Source organism: Chaetura pelagica, unplaced genomic scaffold (genome assembly GCF_000747805.2).
Source record: "Chaetura pelagica isolate M959 unplaced genomic scaffold, ChaPel_1.0 scaffold638, whole genome shotgun sequence".
In the NCBI taxonomy this organism is placed as follows: Eukaryota; Metazoa; Chordata; class Aves; order Apodiformes; family Apodidae; genus Chaetura; species Chaetura pelagica.
The window spans coordinates 935,869-954,424 of NW_009954298.1; the positions used below are offsets into that span (position 1 = coordinate 935,869).

General features: G+C 44.1%; 1 protein-coding gene across 1 annotated transcript; it reads left to right on the forward strand.

The window, feature by feature from the left end:
• The first annotated feature begins 11,077 nt into the window (after nt 1–11,077).
• Nucleotides 11,078–18,296, forward strand: RFFL (ring finger and FYVE-like domain containing E3 ubiquitin protein ligase). Its single transcript, XM_010003809.1, has 6 exons — nt 11,078–11,254; nt 14,504–14,908; nt 16,694–16,777; nt 17,187–17,394; nt 17,801–17,824; nt 18,115–18,296. Exons 1-6 carry the CDS (start codon nt 11,078–11,080, stop codon nt 18,294–18,296), a joined length of 1,080 nt encoding a protein of 359 aa, XP_010002111.1.
• Nucleotides 18,297–18,556: the final 260 nt, after the last annotated feature.

The following is an 18,556-nucleotide window of genomic DNA, read 5'->3' on the forward strand; positions in this document are numbered from 1 at the left end:
AACTTCTTGTTCTTTCTGTTCCTGCTGCTACTTACGCTTCTTGCTTCTTGTGACTTGCTTCTCTGACTTGACCACAGGTCATACACCAATTTGTAATGAAAATAACTGGATCAAGAGTGTCATTCTGAGTGAAGCAAGAAAGTCCTGAAAAGAACTGAAATACGTTGTTTAGCTTGCTGCTGGAGCTGCATGCTGGTGTGTAATGCCTGCAAGATGCACGTGGAGAATGCAGTTGGAATTCAAAGCACCAGTAAATGACTACTTGTGTACAGCAAAGTAACACACTTAGGAGCAAAGTACTTGTGACATTTCTGTGTATCTGCTGTCTGCCTTAGAGACATCTCAACTTACAGTCATCAGTGGTGCTGATACCATCTCTGAACTCCTCTGTGGGTGAAAACCTATTTGAAGATTTAAAAAATGTGTATATTTTAGAGATAATGAGTAGCGTGTTTAATGCAGTTTCACCATTTTAGTCTCTTCACCTTTTGCTGCCATTTGTATCACATTTCCAAACAACGTGTTCAGCTGGGTCTAAGCCTTTCCCTAGAACAGAATGTGGGCCAGACCCAGGCCTAGTTCATGAAAGGCTTTACTTTGTCTCAGTGCAGTAAAATGATCCCTCTTGGAATGAGCCCTGTGGCTTTGTCAGGGTTTTCCAAGTGCTGTTCTGCTGAGGACCTCAGTAAATTGGGGGGATGTTATGGAGGCTGAAGCTTGTTTCTTTATATCTGGGTGTGACTCCTAATAATGCAAGCTAAGGCTTTCATTGCTGTTCTTGGAATAACAGATGCAAGCTTGAAATTAAATCTCTCATATGTGGCAGTATTCCCTAAAAATCCCCTTATAAAAACAAATCTGAAGAAAAGGATATAAACTATTACTGTATACTTGGCTGTTTAGTTTTAATCCTTGGTTATGGAGGAAACAGTCTAAAAATGTTTATTAAACCTTTGAACTTATAAATAAAAAGGATTTTTTACAACATTCACTAAAGATTTGACATTTAAAATCCAAGGTGTTTTTCTAAACAGCAATTTGATAGCATGCTGCCTCCTTCAGTTGTTGTTCTTCTCTCAAGTACCAAGAATTCTTTTTTTATAAGGCCACGGTTGTCAGTGACTCTGTTTTTAAAGTTAAAATGCCCCATGAAGTAAAAACAAACTTTGAGCAAAGTTTTGTTCTGCATGTTACCATAATTTTCACTGTGAGCAGGGAAAGAGCTAAAACAAACTCCAACAAAAAAAAATGACCAAAAACCTAACTGGACTTGCATGGTCTTTTGCACTTGTGTGAAACAAAGTTGGCCTCAAAATCATCTGGTCTTGGCCTTGTTATGTTGATGCGTTCTGGTGTGACTGGGTTGGGATGTGCTGCCCAAGGGCAGGAGTGTCATTTGCTGTAAAAACTTCTTCCCAGAAGTCCCTCTCCTGTGAACTGTGATAGTTCTCTGACAGTACTGAGTTCTGAATACAGTACTGCTTCGAGGAAATGAAATATTAACTTGATTCCACTCCCTGCTGAGGTCTTACCTGTATTTTACATATGAAAACTGAAGTGGCCCAGATGTACTGAGCAGCTGTAACAGAGCAAGAAACTGAAAGCAAGAATCCTCAGCCCCAATAGTCCCATGTTAGTTTATCCCATTGCTAATCTGAAAGTCATTGCTCAATGACATTTGCTGAGGTCTTTTTTTAAAATAGCAATATGTGGTATGTGATTTTTGTGTGTACTAAAAAATGGGGCAGTTTCTGCTGAACTACTGAACTGAGAGATGTAGAACTCAAAATGGAAGGATGTTCGTGTTGTTGTTACAAGGTTATGGGTGGAAAAGATTGTGTTGTAGGGAGCTTCTTAGCAACAGAAGTCACCTCTGCTTGTGCTGAGATGCCAGATAACAATATTTGTTTGGTATTTGAGAAAAGAAGTGAAGATAATTTGAAGTTTTATTTTAAAAAGTGTTCTTTGTTGTTAAAGGCTGTGTGAAAGTACAGGACAGCACAGTACCTGTGCCCAGCTTCCACCATAGCTGGTGTGTTGATTCTTTCATGATGACCTATATCAAGATTTAGTCTAATAAAAAAGTCTTGTCTCATTTTACAGAGCAAACAAACCCAGAATGGAAAAAAGTGTTCCTCCCAGTCACATGAGAGTCAAAAGGAAAACGTGATGGTGCCTGTGGGCTGCAGAGGTTGAAAAACCCTCTGCCCCTGGCAAGCTCAAGACAAATTAAAAAAAACAAAGTGAAACAGATTTATTGGTTTCTCAAACCAAATGATTTCTGGAGCACTGACTCATGATGTCTGAATGTTTGGGCTTGCCAGGAGCCCTGAACTGAAATGTGACCCTAGTCTGCTTGGGCCATATATGGGAAATTTCCTCTTAGTGACAAAGGGAGGGACTCTGGAAGCTACAGGTTCTCAAAGGCCATGGGAAGCTTTCATTACCTGGTATTTCTTGGTGTCTGGATCTCCTAGGGATGTTGCCCTTCAAGTCGGTAACTAAAACTGCAGGACAAGGTGGTGGTTTGGTTTGTTGGTGTATGTTTGAATAGAGCCCAGAGCACTGTGGATGGTTCGAAATGGATGGTTCCCATCTCTCCTGTGAGCGCCGTGAGTGGTTCATGCTGGTTCCTCTGGCAGGCCCTGGATGGCAAGGCCTGGACTTCAGCTTTCAAGCTCTCAAGCAGGGCTGGGTGGGAGCACTTTGGAATTTCAGCCACTGCAGAGATAATGGGAGACTGGCACTGGAGGGAGATTGGTGTTTATGGAAATGCTTTAAGAATGTAATTTCAAAGTCTCTCTCAAACTTTCACCTGTGCTAACTTATCTCAAAAGAAGGTGGAGTATTTTCCCTTGTGCACAGATGAGGTGACTAAGCCATAAATAAACTGACTCTTTATTTCAATATCTATTGTTATCTTGATAGCACAAGCAGGATTCAGACTTGCTGCCTCTCAGTGCTGTGTTCAATCTCCTGGCCTGTTCTTTAATTGCTGACAAACTCAGAAGTATTTCTGCAGTTTGGGAGAACAGCTTTTCACACTGAGATGCATGTGCTGCTCTCTGTACACATCTACTGAAGGAGATGATTTGCAGTTGCATTTTATTCTATTTCAGCACCTAGTTAGGATTTGAATTCAGATTAATTTGGAATAGGCATAGCTGTGAAATGACTCTGCAGTGTTTGTACTTGTTATGCTGTGCCTCCATTATATCCATTCAGATCTTTTTTAGTCTAGCCAAATAAAAACAGTCTTTTTTCAGGCTACAGTTAAATAGGTTAGAGGTTGCCTCCCAGTCTGCACAAATCTTTGTTGCCTGCAGTTTTGCTGCCACATCTGAGTGTGTGCTTTTCCACGTCTGTGAATTCCATGGGTTCTAGGTTAATTTTCTACTAACAGCTCTTGAAATAAGAGTGGGAGAAGAGTAGGCTTTGTGTAGGAGTTTTGAGGTTGTCTTTTGATTGCTGGGAAAAAAATAAAATAATTAAAATCTACAAGTTTATTGTTTAAAGAATAAACCAAAAGCTTGACATGAGAAGTAACTTACAGGATTTCCAAGTGGTGTTGTAGTTTATCAGCAAACACTCTTTATTTTGGGTGTCTGAGAAAGACAAACGCTGTAATTCCAACTGCTGACATGGTACCATCTCCAACACAAGCTCAGCTCTTGCATGAACAATACTGCAAGACTTCAGATTGTCTTTACAGCCATCTCTGGTTTGGGAACAGCTGCTCCATCTCTCTGGATCCCTGCACTTGGTGCACCAGGAGGGACAGGCAGTTGTGGTGCAGATGGCTGCAACTCGTGGTGAGGTGCCTTCTGCTTTCTGTGTCCCTGCTCTGCTTCTATAGACCAGGATAAGGGTTTGTATAAGTTTGAGGAGTTGTGCAGGGTGATGCTTCCTGTTCTCTTCCATTCAGCTGCCCTGTAGTCTAGGATAGTTGAGGATTCCTGGACTGCTCATTGCTAAAGTTTTGACAGAGCTTCCACCTTCACTGCCACTTGTGTGTGGAACAGAGGGCAGCCCAACAAGTACACCCACATGGGATGCTAGGAAGGTGAGAATGGTAACAGGACAGAATGCTCCAGAATCTTACTTCTCCAGAGTCTGCTTTCTCCTCTTTCTGACTTGGTTCATGCTACATTTTACAGCTGACTTAATTTAATCTTGCTGATGAATACCATACTAGTGTGAAAGAGTGCTCTGGATTTGTTAATTGCTTTTCAGTGCAGCAGGAGAGTGAAGGGAGAAGGGAGTGAGGTCCCAGCACACTGGGAAGAGGTGTGGGATAAGGATTTAAGATAGACTGGGTAGGAGAAATCATTTTCTAAAACTAGTCACATGATTTCATTAATCATGTTGTTTTGTTTTGTATTAACTTGCTGAAACAAGGTCACTGACTTACAAAGGAAGAGGCTGTTGTTGAATTTCCATCTTGGCACATGCCTAGAGACCTAATTACAGTTAATAGCAAGAAAAACTTCTTATCCAAATATTTTTCAATATATAAAGTGCAATTTTGGGTCAAAATAAACAGTTTATATTGAAATAATACACACACCAGGTACCTAGATCCTTCTAAAAGAAAACAGGATTTCCAGACTTTGCATGTTGAAGTTGGGAAAAAACATTTGGTGGTTCTTGTGCTGCAGAGGAAGTGGGTGAGTGTTGAGTTTGCAATTCAGGTGCGAGGCTGGGAGTCAAGTGAGAGGGTTTCTGTTTCAGCCTCTGGCACTGGCTTCCCGTGTGCTGCTCTATGAATCACACAGCTTTCCAAAACTATTTTCTCAATTTTAAAATGAAAACTGCAGCTCTCTAGTTTTGAAGAGATGCTTGAATGCAGATCCTTTGTGCCTGTAGCAGCACTGGTGGGATTTGCTGATGGGCAAAGGTGCTTTCCCTGAAGGTCTATCTGTAAATCTTCTCACAAGGAGAACACCATCAAGCCTTGTGAGCGTGCAAATGCCTCATAGCAGAGCATGCTGATAAACACTGGCAAAGCTGCAAAATGTTCTTAGAATACACACTGTATATATATATTTTTAATGCATTTGAGGACTCTAATTCCTAATTTTCCTCTCAAATAAGCGTATTTTCCAAGGGCTTACCTTGCAAATGATTTATTCCAAAGTAAACCACGTTATAGCAGTATAAAAGGATCTTTGATGGCTTCCTCTGTACCTCATAACTAGGAAGTCACCTTTGGTACTTCTCTGGGAATCAGCAGTGGTGGGAGCGGTGGCGGCTGGGCGAGCTGTGTGTGCTGCCTGTGCTGAGCTGCTCTGGCCCTGTTCCAGCTTCTCCCCGTGTTGCTCTGCACCCTGCCCTGGCGGGCTCTGCTGTTGACTCTGCTCGGTGGTAAATGGATGTCACTTCCTTGATTAAAATGCTGGGGCACAGCCAAGGTCTCTTCCTCTGGGCTGGCTCTGGGAGCAGCCGCGCATGGTGCCGGGTCCAGGCGTGTCCACGCTCCGTGACCCAGCTCCCACTGGACACCTTGGGATGTGCTGTGTCTCCTGCCTTCTGAGTCACCCGGTGCCCACACGCAGAAGCTGTTGAGAGCAGCTCAGAGGTAGGGGAGCACGGGTGTAGCTGTATTGTGCTGTGTGAAGTAGGGTCTGAAGATGAATTATTACCAGCAGGCACCAGCGGAACCACCAGCCGCGTGCAGCCCACATCCCACAGGGAAGGTCTAGAGAGCACCCGGGCACAGGCACTGCCTGTGCCAGCCTGCCAGGTCCATGGGAAGCAGCCAGTGGATGTGAGTGTGGAGACTGCTCAGCTGCTAGCCCTGATGGGCTCGACAGTGCAGCTACTGCTGGGTGCACAGAAGCCTGACCAAGACACTACAGGAGCTAACCTGGACACCTGGCTCTGACTGTGCTCACTGCAGCTTGACCTGAGAGCTCTGCTATCTGCCTCTGAAGCTGGTCACCTGGAACAGGGCAGGCTGTCAGAGCTGCTGATCAGACTGGTGAGCCGGCAAATTTGTCTTTGTAAAGTCTGTTGGTATTGCATACTTAGAGGATTTGAGATGTGAGGTGTGTCCAGACATTTTGGAGGCACAGAACAAAATGGAAAAAGTCTCTCCTCCCTCCATAGCAAAATTTCAGTCTCTCTTCCCTCCCAATGCTCATGTTTCTAGCTGTGCTGATCCTTAGTTAGGTATTTTTTTTCAGATGTGCATGTTGTCATGTTAGACACACGTGAACTAGTACCTTTACTCAAAACCACATTTTTTTTCTATCCCCAGGTAAAAATCTTGTGTTGAATCCAGTTGTTGGACGAAGCAAATTAGATTAATGTGCTTTGTGACCAGCCAGGGCAGGTCTCCACTCCTCATTTTGTTATGCTTTGTACTGGTTAAGATACCACCTTTGCAAATGTCCTCCTCAGACTGGAGACCTGCCCCCTTCTCTTGTGCTTCCTGGGAATGGCTCATCTGCTGACTTTTCCACCTGTCCCAGCATATGGTTGCTCCCATTTATCATAATTCAGGTCCATGTTGCCACTGACACGGGCTGATAAAAATACTTCATGCAGAAATGTCATTTGAGCAGATGATTTGATAGCTCTGTTACCAAGCGAATGCTAATTTTTTACCAAGCATGCTGTGAATTCAGTTTGTAAGTGGTAGGTTATTAGTGAAACTAATTTTAGTAAAGCATTTCTTATCAGAGCAGATTTACTTACTAAGTAAATTGTAAAAATGAACTGTGTAATGCACTTATTGAGGAACCAAGAGGGTTAACTCATTAAATTCTTAAATAATTGCAAAACAGCATTAATGAAAATGAGTTCTGATTAATTTTGCAGGGGGTACAGCATGGACTAGTAATGCAAAAACAATAATTTGAAATATACTTTAGCAAGACATCAATATTTAAAGGCACACTGCCATGTGCTGGCTTTCTGAATAGATTTCAGTGATCTTCAAGCTACTAAATGTGGCAGAAGCTACTTCCTTTGAGAGTAGCATTAATCCCAGTCTTGGTGTATTGCCCTCAAAGTTGTGTTTCACCAGTGAATGAGGCTTTGCTGTTGAGGAGGGAAGGACTGGTGTTACTGGAGTCTGCAGCTTGGCAGTTAACCAGTGCTTGGCAAAGACTGGGGAAGTGGGAGAGAGAAGATTGAGACACTTTGCAGCTGTCTCATGGAAGATGGAGAAACGGGAGAAGGCAATTCTGGATCTTAGGGAGGTTCTGAAAGACAGCAAGAAAGTAGACACAGAGGATGACCCCTTAGTGAAGGAGGTGGAAAGAGAAGCCGGGCAGTTCAGAGAGCTCAGAGAAAAGCAGCTCATTGTGGTGAACCTCTAAATGAGGAGGTACAAGGGCAGCTGCTGAGTTAATGAGCAAACATGAGTGCAGAAAGCATGCCCTAGCAAAGCTGCACTGTCCTGCATCTCCCTCCCTTTTTGGCACCCTCCTCTGTTCACAGTAGCCTCAAGGGTCACCAGCCCTGGTGTTCCAGTGGTTGAAGGCCTCTCAGCAGGACGAGAACATGATGCTGTGGTTTCTCCTCTTGTGGGAGCAAAATCTGCTGCTTTGGGAGCTCAGTTCCTTTTGATCCCTTAACTCAAGTGCCTCGTTGGGGCTGCTGCATTCCAGCTCCCAAATTCCTGAGCAGTCACTAAAAGGAGAAGCCAAACACAGTTATTGAGAAGTTAATTACACAGAACCCAAAGCTCAGTGATTCTAAGAGATGTTCCTTTTACTTGTTTTAGTCCTTGATTGTTTGCACTCCTAGGCAGATAAAGGGAACTTTTATATTCAAACATAAGCCATAGAAGATGTTATTGAACAGTTGGTGAAATTAACTTCTCTCTTCTATTTAAAATCAGTCGTGGTATTTACAGCTTCGAACTGAAAAACCCCAGCAGAGCATGATGGAGTGCTAGCACATCTCTGCCCAGAGACCATGGCAAGCAACCACCTGTCTCCTGCAATGTTTGTAATTTCTTCTGGCTTTTCCTTAAAGAGATTGGAGAAAGAAGAGAAAACAATCCCCCTCCCCAAAAACAAGCCCAGCATGATGATTGCCTTGTGGGTGGATGTGTTTGTAGGTCGAGGGCAGACTGTGTGATCCTGCATCCCCGCCCATGGTGAAGCTCCTTTTCCCTTTGCTCTTCCAGGTGCTCCAGGCAAAACCTGCAGCAGGATTCAGGGCAGCCCCTGTTTGGCTGCCAGGACTCCCCTGCTGAGCTCGGTTTCCCAAAGCCATTCTCTTGAAGATGGGAGTTACCTTTGGAAAAATGTTACAGATCAGAGGACAGTCCTGGTTTTCAGTTGCTTGTTTATGGACAATTCCTTTCCATGCTTTTGTAGATAAGCAGGATTAAGGTTCTTCTGAAGTAACATCTTAGCCTTGTGATAGTCTGTTAATTACCTGGCAATTCGACACAGCTACAACTCAGCTGAATGCTGAGTTCTGTTGTATTTTATCCTGGTTTGTGTTTTTTTTTGTCCCAGTGTTTGACATGTTGCGATGTTCCAGAGTGCATTAGAGGGTGTCTTTTTTAGGAAAGCTGAGTTTTTGGGGCAGGCAGTGGCATTTATGTGCTCTGTTATCATGGGTAGCCTTCAGTTCTCAGGGATCCTTGAAACAGGAAGAGAACTAGCTGACTGTGGACATAGATCTCCATGGCTGTGGAGGTCATTAATACTGGTTTCACTGGGCAGCTTTCACATTTAGATTTGCAATTCCTAGGAACAAATTAAACCTCCAAACAGAATAGTTTAAAATAGCAATTTAGGACTTTTGCAATAGAAAGGATGTGTTAAATTCTAATTGCTTGAAAATTTATGTGCAGAAAGAAAGAGTAATTTATTTTTTTTAAAATGGATAATACCAAAAGTATGTGTTTTGTTTGCAGTGCAGAGCTAATGCAGATGGATGACACATTACTTTTGTTCATGGAACACTGCTCTCCATGTACTTATCAAGGGACAGTGACCCCTGCCCAGGCAGGATGAGCACAGGGACGTGAAGCTTCGTGTTGGACACAGACTCTCCAGTTGTGCCACTGCCAGCCTCAGGCTTCAGATCCCTGTGCCAGGAAGAACTTGACTGGTTTTCATTGATTCTTGTTTGTGCTTATAAATAATAACTGCGGTTAAGGTTATTGTTTTCTGACACCAGGTTTTGTACACGGGGATATTACATGGATCAAAGCTCTTATCCTGGGTATTTTCTGTGCAAATCACAGTTTCCTGCCAAGGTATCTTGCTCTCCAAAGCTGCTGGGGACACCTGGCACCTTGCTTTTTATGCCTGAGAATAGCTCCAAATTACATGGGAGGAGGATGGTCGAGGTACCTCCAAAATTCCATGTCAGCACTCGGTGAGGCAGGGCATGGGGAGCGTGGTGATGCCGCTTTACTGTTGGGATTTTCGGTGTTTGAGAGTCAGCACCTGATGTCTTTGATGTCACAGACATTTGTATGTAATACTTGTGACCCCTGTGTCTGCTTTGCCTTTGGCCACCCCACCCTTCCAGCAGCCAGCTGTGCTCCTTTCTGCTTCTACTAGTCAGTTATTAGAGTTCTAGTTGGTAGTTTAATGCAATTTACAGCATATTGTGCATGTCAGCTACACTACACGTTGTTTATCATACAGTGAATCTGTAGATTTTCACTCAAACATGAAAATCTGCTGAGCCTGCAGGGCAGGGTCACTGGTGAGCTGCCCATTGTGAGCTCTGAAAGGGACATGGCCCTTGCAGTGACAGCAGGGACATTGATGAGCCCAATTCAGCTCCATTTGGAAAGGATTAAAGATGCCACTAAAGCTACAGAGGCTGGAACTGCACCAAGCTGCAAAAGCTTCCCAGTTCAAGTGCATCAACCCAAAAGACTCAACATAGCTTCAAATCCCCTGAACCAAAAACCAACAGAAGAATGTGTTGGTGTGTTGTACCAAACAACCTTCAGGACTCACACCAGCCCCCTTCCCTTGGGAATCTGGGGTTTTCCAGTAGCAACACTTACTGAGGGGAAGTAAATGAATAGGCTGTGTAGCTGAGAGGTTTTTTATTTCCAGGGGTCTATAAAATTGGGCAGTTGCTGAAAACTGTGATGGACCTGATTTTTTTTAAGACACAAAAGAAACCTAGTCCTGGAACTACAGCAGGGATGCAGAAAAGCACAGCAGGCAATTTATGTTCTGTTTGCCAGGGATATGACACATGGTGCATGCTCTGGAAGGTGAGTGCCCAGGTGTACTCAGATTTTTTTATAAACTCCCAAGTGCAAGCTCAGGGCAGTGTGTGTGTCTGGAGCACTGATTCAGGGGTGATCTCAGAGGACTCCAAACCTGTGCATTTTGCACTGAACTGTTAGAATTTTAGGTAAGTGTGTGTGTATTTATACCTCTAATTATTTTTCTTGCAAAAAACCCCAAACCAAACAAGTGATTTTATCTTAGATGTTTTCCTGTTAGTTACCCAAAGCTGCTATTTGATTTTTTGCTGAGACATGTACTTGCTGTGTGACCATTTAGCCCCACGATGCTGCAAATTCAGTGAAGAACTGATAGATGTTGAATAAGTGGCTCCACTGTCCTTGTATTTTTAGGTTTGTAGCTGTAAATCTGCAGACAGATAGAATAAAACTGAAGAACAGCCATCTATGATCTTGCTGATTTTATTTAAATAGTGTATGAGACAAAATTTGAGCTTCTGTTGCTTCTCCTGATGCACCAAACCCAAAGTCTGCGTTACAGCTTACGTGGAATTGAGACAGCCCATTACAGCAGCCTTGATCTCAGGGTCTCCTACAGCCAGCTGGAACACAGAATTTATCTTTTTTGTTATCCCTTCACTAATTCCTTATTCCAGTAATAACTCTCCTGGACTTGATTTCTTCTTTCTCACCAAAGGTGCAGGGTGCTGGTCTAAGAGTGTAGGTTTTGCATGGGCTTGTAAGTGAGGGGAAGGATCAGAACCTCCAGACTGTCAGAATGAATTGCTGGTGGGAAATTCCAATATGTGTGTTCTGCTTGGTTCTCAGTGTAGCTGGACATGTTATTTCCCATGTTATTCCTAACACAGCTCTTTCCCACTCTCAGAGACTATGTGGGCAAGCTGCTGCAATTGGTTCTGTCTGGACAGCTCGGCTGAGGAGCCACCGCCACAGGGAGCCCGAGCCCAGGCCTATTCCAACCCTGGGTTCAGCTCCTACCCCTCTCCCACCGCTCCCGAGCAGAGCTGTAAGGCCTGTGGGGTGCACTTCAACAGCTCCTCTAGGAAGGTGAGTCCCAAACTGCTTCTCTGGCACTGCTGGCTGAGGGAGTGTTCAGTTCGGTTGCAGTGCGCCAGCTGCCTGCCATTAATTACTGAGAGCTGATTTGATGAGCCATGGGTGAGCATTAGAGGGCTCTGGTTTGAGGACACACCATATGGAAGAAGACAGCTTGTCTTTGCTCTGTCTTGAGTCATTCTTTCCCAATTAGCAGATGTAGTTAAAGATCTTGGCAATGTGGTAGTTAACCTTGGGCAGACTGGGCTTTCCCAGGCGCCAAAAGAAGCCAGTCAAGCTGCCTGTCATCACGTACAGGAGCATTAACTCCAGCATCAGGTTTTTAATCTGTCACTTAAAAACATGCCCTTAAAAAAAAGTGACAAGAAGTTTAGCAATCTGTTTGTGCCTTCAGTAAAGGAAAATCCATGTATCTCTTTTCCAAAGTGTTGCTCAAACTCAAGTTTGAGCTCAAACATGCAAGTTTCTGGAGGGTGTGTGTTCAATAGCTAAAGCTTGATGAAACAACAGCAACAAAAAACTCCAGCCTCTCTCCTAGTTCATTCTGTTTTGTTTGTAAACTTCATTTGTGGGCATACAGATGTCACAATAATTGTTGCCATGAGATTTTTAATGAGAAGTAAAGCCTGTCTGGGACATTGTTTGGGTTACGGTGGTTCCTATAATGCTGCTTGAAAAATACTTTATTGAGGAAAGTTTTTCAGAGTCCAAACTCTGTGCTTAAGAAGTGCCTTTGATATAGCATGTCACTGAACAATAATGTGAGAACTTAAAAATTACAGTGAATTTTGGCCAGAGCCCTTTTAAATTGGGGGGCTAAATTAATAAATTGGTCTGTCTCATATCTTTTTTCTGTGCATGGTGGCACATAGCTGAGAAGTGGTCAGTCTTGGCAGAGCTGCTGCCTTCTGCTTGCAGAACAAAAGAGCACAGAGAACTGGATTCTCTCCCCTGAGAGTCAGAACCTTTGAACTGTGGTGTCCAGTTAATGTTACACTGAGATACAATGGATAAAAATTGATTCCTTCCATGTTTGTGACCATAAAGATAACCTGGATTGCTTAAAAGAAATCAAAACCAATAAACATACAAAAAAATAACCCCCAAAGCAGAAAGATAGTATCCTAAGTACTTGATCTTTTATCCTAATTGTATTTTAATTCTCATATACCATAACTCCTACTAAATGGATTAGGGCAGGAGGCACTTGAATGGAGCATGTTCTTATGAAATGGTTTTAAACAACTTGTTGGAGCATCTTTAAAGGATGTAAAGTTGAGTCATGATAGATAGCAAAAAAAATCTGTTGAGTTTTTTTGTTTTCCCTCTCTTAGATGACTTTTTGATCTTGGTTTTCTGCAGCAAACTGATTCTGCAAAATCTTTTCTATTTTAAAGCAGCACTCTTCGTTTCCCTCTCTGCTGGCAGAAAGCTCTGGCAGGCGCTCTTGGTTAGCTCAGATTGTTATTCCTTCGTCCCCTGTTTTCTGATTTCAGTGCCTTAAATTGGTTGACATTTTCAGGAAGATGCTTTTCTTTTGATACTCACAGGAAAAGCTCCTGGCAAGACTGAGTGGAACAACAGGAGCTGTAGTGAAAGCTTGACTGTTGGCATTTCTTCATTTTATCCCACATGCAGAGAAGAGCCAAGTGCATCAGAGCCCCATCCGGGTATCTCTGGGAGACTGGCCAGCCAGGAACAGCTTCATCCTGGACACACTTCTGTTCTAAAATGTTTCACTGCTATTTGACCGTCCTGGAATTGTACTACCAGTTAGCAAACATCCTTCAAAAGTGGCCTGACCTTTTAGTAACAGGCTTAAATTAACAACAACACTTGAAACTAATAATTCTGAAGAGACTGCTGCCTTCAGTCATTGCTCTTTCAGTCAGAGCTCAACAAACACTTGGGAGCTACAGAAGCTACTGAATCCCCAGACATGGCCAGCAGCTCCTGGACATGGTTAAATTCTTGATGCTTAGATACAGGCTGGGGAAGTTCTTTTCTCTGAAGAAGAATCCTAGTGGTGAACTGATAAGCCAGAGAAAAGCCTGGTTTTATTTTGACTTCTCCAACTTAGCATTTGATAACTAAAGCAGACTCATGTAGTTGCTGTTAATTGCAAAACCCGTGATGGAAAATGCAGCCCTTGTACTGTCCTCCCTTCCATGGCCTCTAGACATGTCAGTGCTCCAGTGGGGATTTTTCCAGCTAGAAGGTCGTTGGCCGTGCAGTGATTCCCTTTGGAGCTGCTCTGGCAGTCAGCAGAGCATGGGGGAGGCTTCCCCCCACCAGAGGAAAGCAGGGTTATTTGTCCTCTTGGGTTTTTTCCCCTCTCAGTTCTTCTGGCTGCTCCTCTGCCAGAGATGGGTGGTTGGGAGCAGGACCGTGTCCATGGGGTTATTTTCCTATTCTCTGTCCCTGTGGAGCATTTGTTCCCCTGCTCTGGACACTTCTGAACTTCTGAAAATCAAGCTCTTATTGACCAGACCAGTAAAAATATAAACATTGAACAACAGCATTTATTCTGTAAAGTTTTTCAACATCTGGATCTTAATTTTTCCAAAACTTCCAACATTTTCTCTCTGTCCTAGCTGGCACACAGGGTGTGTATTATTTTCAAAATAAGCTGTCTATTTTTCTGCATAAATAAATGCTGAATTTTTTGTTGTCTGTCAGACACTGTAAACCCTGCTTAAGTTTCATTTTCCTCTTATGGTGAAAAAGAGATTTATTTAGTAATTGGAGGGAAAATTGAAGGGAAAAAATAAAAGCAGGGAGGAGAGGGGATTTGTTTGTAGCAAGTCTTATGTTTATGAAACAGAGAAATGTTTTTAAGTAGTTCCCTCCAGTGCTGGATCTTTCTTGCTGCACAGAGCAGTATTTCATGGTTCCATAGAGCAGTGCCCAGCTCACTGTCATTTACCTGGAAGTCTGCTGCCTGATGGACACCTCCTGACTTCACCTGTCCTTAAACTGGATGGGCAGGTCTGGAATAAGGTGCAGAAAGGTCCTGTCATTTGAGGGGATTGTTTAAGAATATAGTACTGCATTCTGAGTAAATGGAGCATAAATAGTGCTTTTCTAAGCTAAGAATCTAGTGACCTGCTCAGGGGATCAATCCTCTTCCTGATCTGGGAACATGACTGACATACTTGGCACTTCTTCATAACTGAGAAGGTTTTGTGTGCTTTAACAGAGGCTTGGATTGGTTTGATTCTCTTCCCTTCTCTTTGCCAGCACATCTGTTTGGACTGTAAAAAGACCTTCTGTACCTCCTGCTCAAACCAGCCTGAAGGAGGTCCCCTTCTCTGCCATCTCTGCCAGCGTGTCCGTGCCACAGCTTTCCAGCGGGAAGAGCTGATCAAGATGAAGGTGAAGGATCTGCGAGACTATCTGGCGCTCCGTGAGATTTCCACAGAGTTGTGTCGTGAAAAGGAGGACCTGGTATTTCTGATTCTTGGCCAGCAGCCTGTGATTACCCAGGAAGATCAGATAAGAACAAACCCACTTAATACTAGTGCCTCTGGACAGCAAGACTTTGTGATTCTCCCACCACCCAGCACAGCATCTCCTACCTCACATGATGTGTCTCCCACATCTGCAGATCCCATCTCAAGTTCACTAACTCAGGAACATCAACAGGTAGGAGGCTCTAGCCAGAAGCATCTTTTGCAAACTCGTTCATCTCTGGGTTTGGATTAACTAAGATTTTGCATGAGCTTTTGCAAGTAGATAATACGCAAACATTTTTGATGTTAAAAGATGTTCTGCTCAGAACAGATGACAGAATACTTCAGATGCATTTTATACAAGCTCCTCAGATTTTGAAGTGAGGACCTGACTTTCCTACAGGATCATTAGGAAAGCAAGAGGAGTTAGTTTGCACTGTGTTGCTGCTGCACCAACTCTGATGTGCCATTCCCTTTTTGCATGAGTAGCATTTAATTTGGTGGGCAGTGCTGAGGGCACTGTACACTCTCTCTGAGCCCAGCATCACTCTGTTGAGATGTGTTGTCTCTGGTACTTTGGTCCACATGTGCCACTGCCACGAGATAGTCCTGTGACTGGTCCCTTTGGTTCCTGGTGTCTCTGTTGGTGCACAGTTCTGTTTTGTGTGCACATGTTGACAACTTCCTGGAAGTTTTATGGAGATGTTAGATGAAATGGTTATTACTGTTCTTGAATTGTGTGCAAGACTGCAAGCACAGTTTAAAGCAGTCTTGGATTGGAAAGTTGTGAGATGGGCAAGGTTTTGGATATCTCCTGCACCAAGATGAATAGAAGACAGAATCCAAGTCTATTGTTAGTTTTCAGTTTATGATGAACCCAGCAGTTCTGACAAACCTTGTCAGGGGCATTTGAGCCTAATTGTTTGTTATTGACTTTGCTTTATTTGTCTTTCTGCTGTCTGGTTCGGGAAGTTTACTTGGTTTTTAACATCTGCTCCCAGTCCTGTTACTGGGACCTATTATAATATAGGTGTATTTAGTTCCCTGTGGACCTGAGCTGTGAAGGTGTGCACCTTCTCCTTCCTCAGTGGATATATCTGGTACAAAAGAGCTTTCCTGGGAGGACGTTTTTTACAAATTGTTAAAGGGCCTTTTCATTCTCTGGTTTTCTGGTTGTTGCTGTCCCGATTTTTACCAGCAAATTCAGCTCAGTTGCCTTCCCGTACTGCCCCTTGGTACATTCCAGCTTCTTGCAGCCACTTGCATGAGATCCTGCTACAGTTTGGGTTCTTTCATCATTGTTGTTTCGCTTTGTGAGTATGAACGAGTCCCCACTTAGCTAAGGAAAGTGGGTTGCAGCCCCCTCTGTCGGTGGGAACCAGGGGCAACGGCAGCTGCTGAGGGCAGGGCAGCTGGAGACGCGCTGTAGTTCCTTGCAGTTTGGTGCCTGCTCGAAGCAACTGCCTCTTCTCGTTCTCCAGCTTTGCTGCTGCTGGTCCTTCACTTAGTGTCCAGTCTAGAACCCACCTGAGGAGGTGTTTCTGCACGGTTACTGTGAAGATGACCTGCTGCTGTGCCAGCAGACCTGGGCCATCACCCCGGGCTCCCCTGCAACGCTTCAGGGAAGGACTGCATAGATGTGTGTGTGTTTGTGTATAAATTTGGTCTCCTTATCCAGCCTCACAGGAACATCCTGTGGGATCTCACTGCACAAGTACACGATCAGGGTTTAAGTAAAGTGGGGCTTTTTAGGGTCAGATGGTGTGCTTCAGTTTCCGAAGGTTTTACTTGTTTGAAGTTCATTTGTTTTTGTAGGTGCTGCATAGGAAATGCCTTCTGTCCTTGCACTTTGCTTTTGCCTTGTGCTGTGTTCATCCTCCCAGCGGGCAGGGTTTGCAGTTCTGCTGAACTACTGAGCTTCTTTCCCTCTGGACACACTGCAGTAGGCTGTTGGTGAAAGCTTTATTTCCTCTTCTAGGCAAATGGTTACATGTCTGCAAGCCAAGTCAGTCTGACAGGAGTTGAGGATGCAGCAGAAGCACCAACAGAGGAGGAGACACAGGTTTGTGTGAATCAGATGACAAGGAATACCAGGGTTTTTAGGCCATATTTGACACCACGGAATCATGGCTGCAGAGGGGTGTGGCTGTCATTCAGTAATGGATTGCTGTATTAAAGTAATTAGAACAGTAATTCAGGCTGACTGCTGGCAGAACCAACCAACCCCTTTGTCACCACCTTGTCCTCCACATATGGAAATAATTGGTGTCACCTGGACACCATAATAATACAAATAATTTATTTCTTTCCATCCTAGGACTTGGGTTTCTGTTAGATGGAGGAATGCCCAGAGTGATCAGTTCCATGTGCATCCAAACGTGAATTCCTGCTAGTGCACATGTTGAAAGTTGATTTAAGTTGTAGTGCTTGGTGTTGAGGGCAAAACTGATTCCATCTTTGCTCCCTCTCAGTCTACTGACTCAGAAGATAACCTGGTGCAGGGGAGGAAGGCTTCCCTGTCTGACCTGACCAGCATCGGGGACATCAACGCGCTCTCGGTGCGGCAGCTGAAGGAGATTCTCGCCCGCAACTTTGTCAACTACAAGGGCTGCTGTGAGAAGTGGGAGCTGCTGGAGAGGGTGACTCGTCTGTATAAAGAGAAAGACCTTCAACATCTAGGTGAGAAGCTTGGCAAACATGTGCCATGCTGTGCTCAACAGTATTAGTGAGATTGTGCAACACCAAAGAAACTGGCACAAAGGGCTGCTGAAAGTGTAGTTTTAGGAAGCCAGACACTGCATAAATTCCAAGGCTGTCTTAAAAATGGAGACCTCACTTTAGATAGTTGCTTATCTTTGTGCAGCATTTGCTGTTGTATAAGCTCAGAAAAGAAAGTTTCTGACCAGCTGAACAACCTGTCCTGGGATAATGAGCTTGAACCTCTGCATGGGCAGCAGCAAAAAGCAGTTTTGGTTTAGTTACCTCCCTTCCAGGCTTTTCTCTCCTGTTTAGTAATACTACTTTAGTAATTTTTCCCCAGCTTTTGTTATTGTCACCAAAATAACTTTCTCTTCTTGTTTTGCAGTTTCTGACACCGACGATCAAACTGGTAAGTGACATTTCTTCATGTTGTTCCATTCACCTCATTGCTAAGAATCCCAGTCGTGTTTCTGTTTTCATTGCACAGAAAAGTGTGAAGGGCACAACTTTCTGCTCCCTGCTGGCTGGTGAAGCAGATGCATCCACACTAGTGTAGAGGCAGGAGGAACTGCTTTCAGTCCTTCAGTGTGCAAGAGAACATGGAGGGAGGAAGCCCTTTGATAAAGCCAACTCACCGACTGCACAAATCCAGCCTATCTGTCTTTGTCTCATGCAAACCATGGTCTCTCATTTCCTCAGGTGGTGCTGGGCTCCCTGGCACAGAGGACAACCTCTGCAAAATCTGCATGGACGCCCCCATCGACTGTGTCCTGCTGGAGTGTGGCCACATGGTCACTTGCACCAAGTGCGGGAAGCGGATGAGCGAGTGCCCCATCTGCCGGCAGTACGTGATCCGGGCTGTCCACGTCTTCAAGTCCTAAGTGTGCTGAGGACTGGGACTGCTGCTGCCCTAAAGCCTCACCTGATCTTGGAGGCACAATCCCTACAAATAGTTAGGTCAGAGATTAGCACATGGACCCCGCTGGAAGTGAGGGAAGGATGAAGCCTGGGGAAAATCATTCTTGCTCAAGCTGTGCCTGGCTCTGCTCTTCCCACAATAGTGCTTTACACCACAGTGCCTGGACTCCTGGGAGCTCATTGCCAGCAGCAGACACAGAAACCATTGACAACCTACACTCTA

Excerpts from the sequence above, each read along its gene's own strand:
- RFFL (XM_010003809.1), top strand. The coding sequence starts at position 11,078 with ATGTGGGCAAGCTGCTGCAATTGGTTCTGTCTGGACAGCTCGGCTGAG. Across the intron at positions 16,778-17,186 it reads CAACAGAGGAGGAGACACAG|TCTACTGACTCAGAAGATAA; the intron begins GTTTGTGTGAAT and ends GCTCCCTCTCAG. Across the intron at positions 17,395-17,800 it reads GAAAGACCTTCAACATCTAG|TTTCTGACACCGACGATCAA; the intron begins GTGAGAAGCTTG and ends CTTGTTTTGCAG.